This window comes from Lampetra planeri, chromosome 64 (assembly GCF_965212315.1).
Source record: "Lampetra planeri chromosome 64, kcLamPlan1.2.h2, whole genome shotgun sequence".
Lineage (NCBI taxonomy): Eukaryota > Metazoa > Chordata > Hyperoartia > Petromyzontiformes > Petromyzontidae > Lampetra > Lampetra planeri.
This window is the reverse complement of record NC_136170.1, coordinates 1,294,463-1,309,962: the sequence shown is the minus strand read 5'-3', so window position 1 is coordinate 1,309,962 and position 15,500 is coordinate 1,294,463. Positions and strand designations below refer to the sequence as shown.

The following is a 15,500-nucleotide window of genomic DNA, read 5'->3' as shown; positions in this document are numbered from 1 at the left end:
TGGTACGGTGTGTAAACATCACCACTGGGGAGACCAAGGCAGTCGGGCGTGGTGCTGGCCACCCACCCCCTCGTGTACCGTGACGGCTTTCATAGGTGCTGTTTCGCTCACAGCACTTGCTCCCAAAACAAATGTTAAGGCTTTTAGGGGGTTCTTTAACTTTGTCGGCCATGTGAAATGAATTTGGGGGCCGGGTACAACTCACCATGTCGTAGATTCTCCACCTCGGAGTGTAATGGATGAGATAAAAGATAAAACACCAAGTACATCTCGAGACTGTTGGACACACTCGTAATCGGACCTTGAAATTGCCAAGGCACACGCGAGGTGGCGCTGGATTGAAAACGTTTGCGTAGCAAGCAATGGCATCCATTCGACTACTAATATGTGTATTTTATTCCTAAAGCAAATGGAAACCCTTCATACGTTATCAAACCAAGCTGCACAAGTAAAACATATATCAAACATAACTGAACGCGTTAAGCAACAACACAAAGCATATTCGTCACAAATTAAAACGTAAGTGATTGAATACTTGGCAAAGTAAAAAAGTCCACGTGTGTGGACACTTAAACAAGGAAAGGGGAATGCTCAATTCCGTTGATGGCCTTTAGCCAATAATTAAAATTCCACATTCTCATGCTAGGGAGCAGTCACTCCATAGGACATCCATTGATGCTTTTGATTGGCCGCAGAGGGATGATAATGAATTCCGAATCGAGATGTGAGCGCAAACATTTGTGATTGCGAGGCAGATGTTCTAACCACTGTGCCACACGGCAGAATTGATGTCATGTCTGAGTTTGCTTGTGGGCTTCAATTACCGTGCCCAACAAACACCTGATCAGCAAGCCCACCATCACACTGCCCGACTTCCATCACACACAGCTCATCAGCGAGCCCACCATCTCTCTGGCCAGATTCCACCACAGACATGTGATCAGTGAGCCCACTGCCACTGTCCAGCTTCCACCACACACATCTCATCAGCGAGCCCACCACTACACTGTCCGGCTTCCATTTTCCACGGAAACAATGCACAGCGTTTAACATGATCGGCGCAAACCATGGAAGAGGCGATGAGCACGTGAGATGCACAGGTGGGAAATAAAAGACACCGCTGTGTGCGACTGCAGCTATAAACACAAAACTAAACTATAAACTTTTTATTTTACCAGGTAAGGCCCCAGTGAGCTATGTAGCTATTTTACGTAAGCGACCTGGCTATCACAAACGATAGCTCAACGAAGTGGGTTCATCATCATCACGTGGAAATTGATAGCAGTCAAATACTAGAAACGCGTGTTGTCGATTCTAAATGTGGAGGGAAAAACCGGAGGACTCGGGAGTCAAATCCACGGGGGGAGAGACACGCAAACTCCAAATATACAGCAGCAGGCATCAGGGTCGGGATTGAACCCACGACCTCCTGTATACCAAGCGAGGTAGTTAACATCTCGCCACTGTGGCACCCTAAAATCTATGCACCGCATAACTCCGCTCTGTCCCAAATGTAAATTAAAGGTGATGCATAAAAAATTCACCAACTCTCTTACAAGGAAACTGAATGGCTAAATCACTTCGGACTGAATCTGACATTGGCCGTACGAAAATAGAAGATACTTTACTCAATATTCAAACTCATTGTTAGGGCTTATTGAGATTGGCTGTACAGTTGAATGAAAAAAACCACATCGAACCTCAATTGCAATGAACACATTTTGATTAAATACGTCAAAATGCTCGCGGAAAAATGATCCCAAGTGTTCACTTCGCCAGCAATTGTGGACGCGAACCCGCTACGCTCGGGGAATTTCCCAAACGTGTCCACGTCTCTCGCTACATCGCACCTTTGCATATGCACGGCACCACACCGCCTTAGTTGGAAGTCATTCGGAATTCACAGTTTCATTATAAACACACACGCATATATATATCCTTTTTGATTTTATCACCTGTACAAACAGCGCTGCTATGGGTATAAATTTACGAGCTAAAGAAATGCCATCATCGATAACTCCTGCAATGATTCCCGAGTCGCGTAAAGAGGAACGGTTGAGCGGAAGTCCAAATCCTGACGGGCAACTTGAGCCCAACCCAATACAGTGCTCCATCACGCTCTGAAAATAAAGTTCACCTTTAAAGTTGAGTTTGTTTAACCAGGTGAGATCTCAAGAGACCAGGAAGTCTCATGCACAAGTGACCTGGGTTACTAAATTCACTTGGTGTGTATGTACGTTGAACTTCTTTCCCACCCTACGTAGCCAACCGTGTTAACCGGAGTCATCCGCCAAATTTATAGAAAGTTTTTCCCACCAAAATTGTGCCCGGCTGAATTTCAGTGAAGAATATGACACGTGACGAGTTATCCGAGATATCCAACTACACAAGAGTGACAATGTGGATTCATCACGGGTGTTTGTGACACTAACAGCGGCGGCCTAAGCACAAACAACATAAAAGAAACTGAACACATTCGTCAAGAAGGGTCATTGCCCCGAAATGCCACCTATTCTATATATTTTTTCCTTTTCAGGCCACAGTGGTGTACGTAATGTATGTTGAACTTATACTGGTAGGAACCTCCTGCTTACACCAGCCCACAGGGGATTATTGTGTCCGTCCGTCGTGCACCCAAAAATGGGAGGGGTGGGGCTGGGTGGGGGGGGAGAGGGGCTGGGTGGGGAGGGTGGGGCTGGGTGGGGAGGGGCTGGTCACCCAGTGGTGCCCTTATAAAACTCAACGTTTAACCTACTCACGCCGGCTTGTGCCCGCCCTCACAGTCGGGCATATTTGCGCAATACAACACGCCGCCGTTGACCCTGGCCATTTACCGAGCAACCCAACGTTCCTACCAGCTCCCTCCGCAGGAATGTGTTTTCGCGCTGTACGTAGCCAACCGTGCTTATCGGAGGTGTTATTGACGAATGTGTTGAGTTTCGTTTTACACGTAGGTTGCTTTCCCGACCAATATCCATAATAAAGGTTTTTTTGGGTTAGATTGCGTAAATATAAATATGTCATTAACCCACCACCGCCCGACACAGCCGATTAGAAAGGTCTGTCAAGTAAGCAAAACGTGTGAATTAGTTGCTAGTTCAGCACACCGGTGTGTTGCAGAGTAAACCCACAACATTTACAATTTGAGTACGACGTTTTGCTGGTGTTTACAAGAACCAGCTTCATCAGGCGATTTGCAAGAATTGTGTAATCAAGGTTGCTGCTCCGAGCCAAACCAAGCAAATAAGTGGCACTGGCTCAGCCTCTCTGCCAGAGCCAGTACGAACCATTCTAAGGCTCATTGCTCTGATATTGTGAAGCTACTGAGGACCACTTGCTCCAAGCGCTGGCATTGTCTGTGGTATTGCCATTATGAGTGTCACACACAGCCACCTGATTGTAAATTGTTTCAACTCACTACACATGATGACCGTGTTTAATCACAGGTGCCTGGAGCCTGGATTCAAACCCAGGATCCAATGAAATGCAATCTTTGACAGAGCCATTATAAGCCACCCAAGAGACAACCACCACAGGGCGCGAACCCACAATCGCAGTTGTGCTCGCTTCGTAAGTCTGACATGACCATTATGCGTGTCCTGAGGCAGACACACAACCCCTAGAGCTTGAATCCAGCATCTCAGCGAGTGCTGGCAGTATTTGGCAGATCTGTTGATCGCATTATTCGTGGGAAAACCCCAAAACCGACCATGATTTGAACCCAGGCTCTCAAAGTTAACGACTCCACGGCTCCCGACTCGGCCACTGTCAACTCCCCGAGCGATGCAGCCACCGCCTATAATTCCACTGCCAATCTGGCCCGGGCACTCACATGGTGCGCAGGTTCCGGCCTACCACATTGACCTCGACGAGCCTGAAGGCCCTCACGGTGCGCGCCAGCATGTCCACGGCCTCGCCGGCCAGGGCCAGAAGGGGCCGCGCGGCCTCCGCCAACGCCAGCAGGAGACTGCGAGTGAAGGCGGCCGCGGGCCTCAGCAGGCCATTGAAGGACACGGTGAGCGCGGGGCGGAGGAGGTAGTCGCTGGCGGCGCCGGCCAGCCCCACGAGCAGTGTACGCGCCAGCCGACCCGCGAACTCGGCCAGCTCCACCACGAAGACGGCCACCGTGGCCACGAGCAGCCACAGAGCGCCGAAGAGCTCGCGGTAAAAGCGGCGCACCGTCACCTCCCAGCTGAGGAACGCACGCACACACGCGCACACAAGTACGCATGCACATACACATACGCATGCAGGCAGACATACACACGGGTGCAGGCACAAACGCACAAACACATGCAGGCACAGACGCGTGTACATAAGCATACACGTGACTGCATTGGTACTGTGGAGATTGTATTGTACTGCGTCGACTGCATTACACTTTGTTGATTGTATTGTACTGTGTAGATAATAGCCCACTGTGTGGACTGTATGGTACTGTGTCGATTGTAATGTACTGTGTAGATTGTGTTTTTTCCTTTGTTGATAGCACTGTGCGATCAATGTGGGGACCTCTCAACTGACCGGTCGGCGAGCTGCATCATGTAGGCGTCCTCCTCCACCACCACGGGGGGCCTGGATGACCTGAGGGGTCCTTGCTGGTAGCTGTACATGTACCTGGAGTGCCAAAACACACAAAAAGACAAAGATCCCCTGTATAGCCTGAACAGACTGTTGGGGCAAGTGCTGTTCACGAGCACCTATGAAGGCCGGCACAACATACGAGGGGGTGGGTAGCCAGCACCACGCCCAACCGCCTTTGTATCCCTAGTGGAGATGATTACGTGCCGCACTAGGTACTCATTTGAGTCTGAGTCAACCTAGGAAAGGCCGAGGACCGGTTCAGATAATCGTCACTCGTGTTGGTGGCCGTGAGCAGGAATCGAACTCGGGTGGCCGGGTTCATAGCTCAGCGCGCTAACCACTACACTACTGCTCCCCACGCAAAAATACACACACACAAATACAGAATAATCTGCGCTTCTCACATGTCCTGCTATAGAGTTGTTCATTGCATGGCAGTAACACTTATTTTCTTTGGGAACATGCAATCATTGGTAATCAGGCTGAGATTGTCAAATTGCTAAACTTGAAACTGTAGCTTCAGCAAAGGCAGCTGAAACCTGCATTAGAACTGAGGATGTCAGTGGTGCCAGCTCCGTGATCTGACACAGTATGACAGTATTTTTCTACTGTGCAACTGAGCCGTGCCTGGGCCAGGCCAAGCCAGCTCGGCGTGGCTCAGAAGGTGCCAGGGTGTTTTTCCACTGCAAAAGCAAAGACAATCCGTGCTGCCGACGTCACATGCAAAAACGAGTCGAGACGCACGTATATGGTGTGGTGGCAGTGTCCTGACTGACGTCACTTGCAATAGACGAGTCACGAACCCCGCCCCTGGCCCTGCTTGGCCCCGAGCCAGACACAGATGTCTTGTGAGACCAGTGTATCTCAGTTTGGTTCATGGGTGGCACGGGAAATAGCCGGTGGAAAAACCACAAGCATCGTGAGGGCGCCCAGTGTTGACTCGGCTAAGATGCGCCAATGGGAAAGGGGTATTTGAGACCCCGGAGTTACCCGGTGACCTCCCCTCTTGTCTCCTCTGTGCCTCCGAGGACACTGCAAGGCTCGCTCACCTCAAATCCCGATAGCAAACGACGCTCGTCAGCACGGGCGAGACGACTTCTGGCTCCTCCGTGTCTCGCTTCTCCGCACTGGGCTCCATCGCAAAGCTCACGTCTACACCGACAGCCTGACACACGCATGCACCTCCGATTAGCACGGTTGGCTACGTACGGTGCGGAAGAAGTTCAACATACGTGCACACGACACGACGGGTGCTTCACGGTGGACGTTAAAGATCCCCTTACGTCATTCGCAAGAGCAGGCCATTGTGTGCCGGCTTCGGGGTTAACCTTTTCCCAATTCGGAAATTACACCGAAAATTACTCAATTGGGATTAAACACGCAGCAGCAGCGGTGGCCTCCCCTACTGGCACCCTAATGCCCCATTTGCATGCCACGTCCTGAGTTACCTTGTACCGCTCAGGGACGGCTGCCACTGGGGGTGCCCGAGGCTAGATCACACAGTAGCAATCATTGCCCCTTACTGGCAGAATTATGCCCCAGGTCACTCTAGCGAATGAGACTATCCCGTTCTCTTGAGTTATCTGCTGGTTCAACAAAAGAAACTTGAAACTTGACGGGTGCTACAGCCGAGTGCTTGTTAAAGCTGCCACGCCACAATAAGACCAGTTGGTGTAACCAACACCGTCATTATATGACGTTTAGTTCTAAGTGGCTGGATGGCTTAGGCTGCAGGTGTTATGTCTGAGCCTTTGCCGACATAACGTCTACAAAATCCTAGGCTCTCGCAAAAAAAAAACAGCTATTCTTTATCACACAAACTGAAAGGTGTGCAAAAAATGTTTCTCTGTGCATTAATAAACGCGTAAAAATTAAAATGTCAAACGTAACTCGGATTTGCCCAGTACGCAGAATATCTGGAGCTCTGAGAGACTCAAAAGAGAGATAAAGATCAAATATCCCCCGTATAGCCTTTAACAGACTGTTGGAGCAAGTGCTGTTAGCGAGCACCTATGAAGGCTGGTACAGCACATGAGGGGTGGATGGCCAACACCACACCCGGCCGCCTTTATCTCCCTAGTGGCGATGTTTACACACTATACTGTGTACTAATTTGAGGCCAAATTGATCTAGGGGAGGCCCAGGACCGGTTCAGATAATCGTCACTGGTGTTGGCCGTGAGCAGGAATCCAAAGTTGGGTTAGCACGGTTGTCTACGTATGGTGCGAAAGAAGTTCAACATACATACGGGTCGCCGGGTTCGTAGCGCAGCGCGCTCACCGCTATATTACCGCTCAAAAAAGAGAGAAAGGAGAGGGACACGCACCTCATGTCCCCCTTTACCCTCACTCTTTGGCGACTGCACAAGTCGCTGGGAAGACCCAGAGAAGCCGTGCTCCGCGCCAAACAGTCTGCCCAGGCCACCGCGATTGTCCACTTTGGCTGTGCGCGACAGAGGCAGAGCATCCTCCGTTTAGCATTCAGTCGCATGTGGGCACTGCTGTTGGACAAACAGATGGTGAGTCGGGCATTGGAATTTGGTGTGGCCGGAGCGAAACGCGCCCTGCCAACTTTCCTTTCACCCGTGTGACAGTGACCATGGCCGCACCGTTTTTTTGGGATCAGCAAAATCTAAGGGAAACCTAGGCCATGTTCCGTCATTCAACTGTCATGGGTGGCTAGGAATCAAAGTTAAGTTAAAACTCACCCAGGTGTCGCGAGTTTAAATTCCTGGTCGACAGGTCAAATAGACCAAATAAGTCCATCATCTCTTATTCTTCGGGTCCTCCGGTTTTTCCTTCCACATTTAGAATCAACACGCGTTCATCGATTGTTTCACTGCTATAAATGTCCACGTGATAAGCCACTTCGTTGAGCTATCATTTGTGATAGCCAGGTCGCTTCTGAAAAACAGCTAATAGCTCAGTGGGCTTTATCTGGTAAAATAAAATACAATATTTAGTTGTTGTTGTTGGTTTTAGAGTAGTGGGTGTTTGGGTGTCGGGTCGGAGAGAGACGGAAGGGGGTCACCGGCGAGCGAGGGGGCTGGGTCCGGAGGAGATGGAGAGGGCTCGTACACGCTGGCCTTGTGGGCACCGCGCGTGCCCTTCAGCGCTGGAGTTTGCACCGGCGGATTGGAATCTGCGAGCGCAGGCATCGGGAGCGAGGTGAGCCAACGAGTTTGGGAGATCAAGCAACTAGCGCAGGGCAGCAGGTGTATTGCTTCACTATTCTGGAAAATCGCCCGATGATGCTGGTTGATGTAATTACAAGGGAAACGTCGCGGTATTCAAATTGTAAATGTTGTGGTTTTACTCTCCAACACACCGGTGGGCTGAAGTAGTACACTACACACTACACTACACACTACACCATACACTACACTATACACTACTATACACTACACTATACACTACACTACAAACTACACTATACCCTACACTACACACTACACTACACACTACACTATACTATACACTACACTACACACTACACTACAATACACACTACACTATACTAGTAACTAATTGGCGTTTTGCTTACGTAACAAATCCCTTACTAATTGGCTGTATCGAGTGGTGGAGGGTTACGACACATTTATACTTACGCGATCTAACCCTAAAACCCTTTATTATGAAAAATATTGGTCGCGAAAGCCTACGTGTTAAACAGTACAATATAATATTGTATTAAATAATTTAATATCACTGACTATTGACTTCAATAGGTGAGAATCCATCATAAGGGAAATCTAGGAACAAGGTTAGGCGACTAAGCATTTCTAAAAGTGAGTAGGCAGCAAGTGGGCAGGAAGGCAGATAAAGGTAGGGATGCCAAGAATGCAGGTGGGTAGGTATGTGGACCATGGATATGAATATTGAAAAATGATAACATTTATCATAGCCTCCTAACCAAACGAGAGCTAGAGAATTGTATCTTTTAAGAGACCTCATTGGTAGGTAAGTTGACACGCCAGTGAGCGGATAGCCAGGCAGGTATCCACTACTCAACCCGATTGACAGCGACACGAGACACAAATCTTCTCGCCAAGACAAGCCCCCCGGGGGAAATGTGATGAAGACGTATGTGTATATGTTGCCACTGGTAAAGGAGGTCTCATAGTGTAAATGTTTACCCCGAGCTCTCAATACTCTGATAGTACGCTGTCTTTGAGTTGTACGCCTTTTGGCGTCATCTGGTCCAACACCAATGGAGACTAGGCTCTAAGAAAAGCTGTCTCGAGTGTGGACCAATCAACTTCAAGGACAGTGCATATCATTATCATCATCAGAGTTGTTTCTTTTTGTTTGCATTTTGACTGCTTGTGTTGTGGTTATTGCAAACATGATGCCTTGTATAAAGGTGGCAGTTTTTGTACCAGTTCAAAGGGTAAAAACCTATTACTACGTATGTGGAAGATTCGCCGCCGGGCTACCTTGTACGGACTCGTAGAAGCTGCTGAAGGGAGGCGCGGAGCCAGAGCCACCCCAGTCTCTGCCTGCGCCGTCGTTGTCCCTTCCTCCATCGAGGCGGCTCACCATCTCAGGCTCGTCGAGACTAAAAACCAAAAAACCCATCGCGTACGCATGCATGCACGCATCCACGCGTGCGCTTTGCCAGCCGTGGTCGCCCTGTGCCTCGAGAGGGCTGTTCAGAGCCGTGTTGTACGTATGTCGTCATCAACATTATCGCCAGCCATGATCATTCCCCTGCTGTTTGTATGCATGTATGTATGTTGGAGTTATTTTGCAGCGTACGTAGCCAACCATGCTAATCGGAGATGTGGGGGAAGAATAACAAACTAACAAAAATCATCCGAGCCAAGCATCGAGCCCTACGTGTCTCTCATAGATGGGATGCCAATGTCAAAACATTGAGCAATTATAAGTATTTCGGTTCAAGCCCTGAGGCTGGGTGTATCTCGGACAGATGTCTATTGTGGAGCATTAAGCCAGTGTCTATGAGACTGGGTTTGAGCCCTGGGGCTGGGTGTTTCTAAAATAACTTATGCCTATGTTAGAACCTTCGATCGATGAGCACGGTGGGCTACATACCGTGCAAAAAAAGTTCAACATACGTACATACATAGAACAATAAGCCAATGTCTATGAGAGTGCATTTTAAACCTGGGACTGGATGTATTTTAAATAAATTATGCCGATACTCGGGTACAAACCCATGGATCTGAATATCACCGCAGCTACCTACAGAAATAATTACGGAGTCAACTATAACTATAATTACAGAAGCTGAAATTAAAATTCCACTGTGATTGAAATTTATTACGGATGTCCCTATGACAACTGGCCTCCTGGGCTGCTCCTTTTCTTTCATATGGATTGATAACAGCAAATTAAAGATGTAATTATTTCATATTTTTGATCCACTCAATCATTTGTTCAGAAGCAGAGTGGATCTCGTCCATTCCTCCTTTAAAGCAGCAGCGGAGTGTTGACGATGTGGGTCGATAGTTTGGGATTTGTGGCCGCACTCGCAGGCTGCCGGATCTTTGACGTGCCATTTGTGCATCAGGTGGCTGCGTCGGCTATGCCCGGTCCTGATTCGGTTCATAGTCAACCATTGGCGGCATTGTAGGAGGTTTAAACCGGGAGGTTCACTGGTAGGGTCCTGTGCGAGATGTTTATTTTTTATGTCGGCCACAGTCCAGACTTTCTTCCATCTGATCTGCTGCATGGTGACGGACGCGTGTGAAATAACAAAGAGTGCCCGCACCTCTCGGAGGCCTTGGCCGGCTTGCGCTGGTTTTCCGCTGCCGGTCTCTCGGCCTTGCCCAGGCTGCGTGCGGTTGAGGGGCGCGAGGCCGCGCGGCTCGGAGGCTCAGTGGGGGGCTCGGAGCCCTGAGGGGGGGCTTGCCGCTGTGCGGGAGAAACGGCGGGATGGGGGGGCGACGACGCTGCCGGCTCCTCCTCGCTCTCCCACGTGCTGCTGCCTCCCTCGCTTGTCTGAGCACGTGGGGAGCAGGAGGTTGTGTGTCAAGACAGGAGTGCGCATACACGGCTCGACAGTGAGACGTACTATATGCTGTGAGTGTACAGCCTTCCTTTCTCAATCCACTGCTGGAGGTGTATGGTCGAATAACCTCTCCGCAGCTATGCCCGTCATATAATTTGCAATCAAAGGCAGGAAAAGAAATACTTGAATCAAGGAGCAAATACAAACCAGACACAGCGTAATGTTAAGAAATAAAAGTGGCCTTGAGCAAAACAAATCACTAAAGGGATTATAATACTGATTGACAAGACTGGCGATGAAAATAGATAGCTTACCCCGAGCTCTCATACTCTGATGGTGCATTGTCTTTGAGTTGTGCGCCTTTTGGCGTCATCTGGTCCAACCCATGTGAGACTAGGCTCTAAGAAAAGCTGTCTCGGGTGTGGACCAATCAACTTCAAGGACAGTGCATACAGAGTTATGTTTTTTATTCATTATGACTGCAGGTATTGTGGTCTATGCAAACATGATTCCTTGTGAAAACCTTGGCCACAATATCTGGACTTGTCTTCATATAAATCAATGCATATATTTATGTTTATATGATTGTGGTTATGGTTGTACTTTATTAAACCCTAATCTCTGCCATTATATACAACGAAACAAGAAATAGTAAAAAAAAAAGTAAAAACAGAGCAATGTAATACAATACACTATTAGACATTGCAAAAAAAAAAACATCCCATGTGTTAGTGAATTTAATATTTTAGGCAGGAAATTAGTTTTCAAATGTAGATATTTTTCTGGGTTGGGACCCCCAGACACCCTGGAAGATTTGGTCTCCCCCAATGTTGACTCCATGGCTACGGCCTTGCTGCACAATGCAGCAAAATCCATTTTCACAGTTGTACATATATGGTCACACGTACTTTGTGGTGTGCTCCACGCTTCGCAAACATGCACTGACAAGCGTGGTGATGCATGGCCAAATAACCCTCGGAGCGTGGGAGAGAGGCCCTCATCCAGCAGCGAACTGACAAAAGGTACCGTATATGCACATATTTACAGAGACACCGCATGAACACAAATCCTAGTGTATTGTGTAACACTGTATTCACAATCAACAACATGGACCGTGAGGGTCTGTCGGGCTATTTAAACAGTTTCGCACCTTGGATCTCTTCTTGTCTTTGGCGGCTTTCTTCACGGGATCCCGTTCGCTCGGAAGAGGGCTGTCCCAGGGGCTGCTGTCTTCTCCGCTGTCCTGTCGTGTCAGACCGCGTCTCTTTCAATATTTGAGCAGCGCTAATTAAAGCACGGCACCCACCTCTCAGATATTTCCAAGTTCAAGTTTACGGGTTTCCTTCGCTCTACACCGGGGTTTGGTTTGTGCGATATCGCGCTGTTTATGCGGTTAACCTAATTTGACCCAGAAAATTTGCTTTTATTATGCGGTTTAAATTTACTCAAGAGGCAGCATTGTGTGTGTACTGTATGTACTACTCGTAGGGCAGCTGTCTTGTGCGGTGCATTGTGGGTTGGGTAACTGTGCAGCCGATGCAACGCGATTTCGCTTTGTGCGCCCTTTTTTTGGAACGCATCTATCGCATCAAGCGAGGGAAACCTGTGCTTTGTTTCGGGTCACCAAGAAGATAAATCAAAACAAATACAGCGATGAGTTAATAGAAATGAGAACGAAAACAATGACAGCACACGAGGGATCGAAAAAAGAAATACATTTTAAACCAAAGTTAAACAGTAGGTTGTTAAAATATTACTTTGCAATACCTGATGGAAACTGGGAAAAGCGGTTACCAGTTTGTTGCATGTCTCGTAATGTCTAGAATAATAAACGTGCAACTTTGACTTACAGTATTTAAAGGAGAAACGAAGGCAAGTGCCATGGTGTAAATGGTAAGCAAACTGTACATTTAACCTAGAGCTTGCCAGTTCGATGTCATCTCCTGTCGTGGCAGTAGCAGAAAAAGAAATGTCAACAAATGTGACTGACAGCTCAAGTACACGTTGATGATTTACATGAGACAGAAGGACCACAATTCACTTCTTCAGCAAATGCTGATTGTTTTTTTGTGCAAATCCACAAAGCCTGTGTGCTTTTTTTTACACATTTTTGCCTGTTGGTTGCATAACATTTTCTATGTCTATGAGTACAGCATAAATGTGATGATGGAGCTTTGAGTGGCAGATTTGTGCCAGGAAGGCACCACGTGTTTAAGCAAAAATAAAAATTAACCTGAACTTGAAACTTGCAGTGACAACCAAGAAGCCTATTTAGTGCGATACAGCAAAACTATCACTAACTTTTTTTAAATTGAGCCAACATTACGAATTAGTTTTGACGCTTCGCTTTGAAACTGCAACACGCATCTTGAGGTCAGAGACCAGGAAGTTAGAATAACCATGGCAGCTGATCCCAGCAAAACTGTACAATTGTGTATATTATTCGGTGCTGTTGTATGGGTAATTAAATGACACAATTATCTTGCACTTGCCAACAGGAAAGCCACCATAATTTGCCTAACAGGCCACACTCAAATCACCCGAGCCAGCTCAGCAACCTTTGTTCTGCCACCCGATTGCTTCACGTTCTGCTGAAAAGGCCGATAAATGCTTGCTGTGCACTTGTTTTATAACTTCACTTACATGGAGAGACATAAAACCCCATTCAGTGCATTACGATGCACTGGTTTGTGGCATAATGAATATTATTGCCTGATAAGGGTAAATACTTTGTATGGGTGATTAATCATTCTAAGAAAAATGTTAACCGTCTAGGATACAAAGCCTGTAGTCACGTTTGTTGTATTTATTGACACTGATCCAGGGCTTGAACTATTAACTTGCAGCACCAGTTACAAATTCAAAACAATCGGGGTCATTGTAGAGAATATAAATAACAAAACATAAAGGCAGACAGAATAAGTCTCCTTCATAAATCTGTCCCTCCACATAATGTACGATTTCCCCATCAATCACAAGGCCTTCTGCTACGTAATTTCAGCGACATTAGTTGGTTCATTGCAAGCAAAACTCGGGATGAGTTTCAACGCACGGTGTCTCATCAGCAATCAGGCTTGTTTGAACCAATAATGCTGGCCAACTTCCACTTCATCTTGATTTGAAGCTTTCGTGACTGCAAGAATCCATACTCTTTGGTTCTTTCGGAAAAGTCACGTAGATAGAAATAAAATTAAACAAATCACGACGTTTCGATCGCAACACAAGCGGTCATCAGGCAAAAATGATGTTTTATTTTATTTCTAACTACGTGACTTTACCGAAAGAACCAAAGAGCATATAACTTCCACTTACAATTTTTATTTATTCCAGAGCAATGGCTCCAAAATCAATATCCTTATAAATAGCCATCCTTTGTAAAATGTAACGTTGCAGCTCTGTAATTACTCGGAGTAAGGGCCTCTACCACAGAGGGAGTCCTCCAAAGGGCATCTTGGCCAACTCTTTCACGATGGCCAGGTGTCTTTGGACGTACCCACACTTTACCCCACCACACAGGACCTGCTTGCTGATCGACTGTGGTGGTGGTGGTGTATCCAATTATACTGCTGTGTGGACAGAGGCCAGACGTCTGGCCCGCATGGAACGATACTCTCTTCCGCCGGCAGTGGCGTAAGCGAGCAGTTTCAGAGCTGCACCTTTACAATGTCACCCGTAACTTCACCACGAGTGAACCCCAAACCCGTGAATCGCCATCTGCTGCGCCAGGGACAGCTTTCACGTAGCTGAACGTCAACGACAGCGTGCATACGTATCAGTCAATTCACTTGCTTTGTATTTATAACATTGCAACAACACAGAAATGTGATCAAATAAACCCCGTGTGTATGCGCCCGATCCCGTGCCACCTTGGGTGGGTGAACGCCAGTCACGAGCGACAGGTGTAGTCTCGGTGCTGTGGGCAATGCAGCTAAATCCACTGCTGCCCTGTACCCACATCCCTGCACTGACCAGCGTGGTGAAGTATGGTCAATAATGATCGCGACTCGGGTCACGCACAGCGTGGGGGAAGGACCCCTAGTCCAGCAGTGGATTTGACAAGACAGACTCTACATGTACGGACAGTATGTACGTGTAACAATATAACCTTACATTGTTCATTGTTAAAGGGTTACGTTACATACAGCGTTAAAGGGGTTTAAACCACGGGCCATTGCATTTCATAGCCAACACGCGCGCGAGCACGAAATCCCCGCAATTCCATTGGTCTGGACCCGGTTTAAAGGGCTCCGGCCGGCCAATCAGCGCGCGAGTAAGCGAGCGCCGCGCCAACGTGAACTGCGAAATCTAAAGTAACGGTCGGCAGAGGCTCGCGCGGTTCGATTTAAAACGAGAATATAAAATTCGCGTACCATTGGTGAGACAGCGACACTCGACGCAGCAGGCAAACACACAAACAAGGTGGGGAAATCTCTCCCGCTCTGCGTTATTTGATCGTTAAACCGCCCCCGGACTTTTGCGAATCAATTTAAGAACTCCCAAGGCGATGGCTGGACTCCTCCAAGCCGTTACCACGGCAACGCCGGAGACGGCCGTGCGCGGTGACGTAACGACCGAGGGGGGGCGGGAGGAAGTGCGTGCGTGATGACGTCACGAGACAGGTTGGTGTCTGCGCGCGCTTTGCGTCGTGACGTCGCTCGCGGGCGGATACGTCATCACGTTCGCGGCGAGGCCCAGAGTGAATTGATGGTGGTGCTTGCGACAATTTAAACCTGGCACGTTCCGTTCGCCAACAACAGCACCGTGTGTCGTTGCCTTAAAGGGAAAGACATGTACAATAGGCGACGTGTAGGGCAATGTCTCCCCATTCGTAGCAGATCCCTTGTGAACGTGACTGACGCGCTGTGGAGAAGGGCAGTAACCCGAAACGTCGCCTATTATTTAACTTTCCTTCTCAGGCACGAGGGGATAGAAAGCTTCGGTAG

At 48.0% G+C, this 15,500-nt stretch overlaps 1 protein-coding gene across 1 annotated transcript; it reads right to left on the bottom strand.

Annotated features, from left to right (window-relative positions):
• Nucleotides 1-2,712: 2,712 nt before the first annotated feature.
• LOC144737043 (uncharacterized) lies at nt 2,713-15,082 on the bottom strand. Its single transcript, XM_078619693.1, has 9 exons — nt 14,928-15,082; nt 11,708-11,800; nt 10,318-10,547; nt 9,020-9,141; nt 7,615-7,725; nt 6,911-7,026; nt 5,634-5,749; nt 4,525-4,617; nt 2,713-4,192 (listed from the first exon to the last, which is right to left on the bottom strand). Exons 1-9 carry the CDS (start codon nt 14,928-14,930, stop codon nt 3,829-3,831), a joined length of 1,248 nt encoding a protein of 415 aa, XP_078475819.1. The 5' UTR covers nt 14,931-15,082; the 3' UTR covers nt 2,713-3,828.
• Between the last annotated feature and the right edge of the window lie 418 nt (nt 15,083-15,500).

What these genes read in the sequence shown, in the direction of transcription:
- LOC144737043 (XM_078619693.1), bottom strand. An exon ending in GTTTGCTATCGGGATTTGAG is followed by an intron (nt 4,618 to 5,633) that starts GTGAGCGAGCCT and finishes TTGGCACTCCAG; the next exon opens with GTACATGTACAGCTACCAGC. An exon ending in ATGATGCAGCTCGCCGACCG is followed by an intron (nt 4,193 to 4,524) that starts GTCAGTTGAGAG and finishes TGCGTTCCTCAG; the next exon opens with CTGGGAGGTGACGGTGCGCC.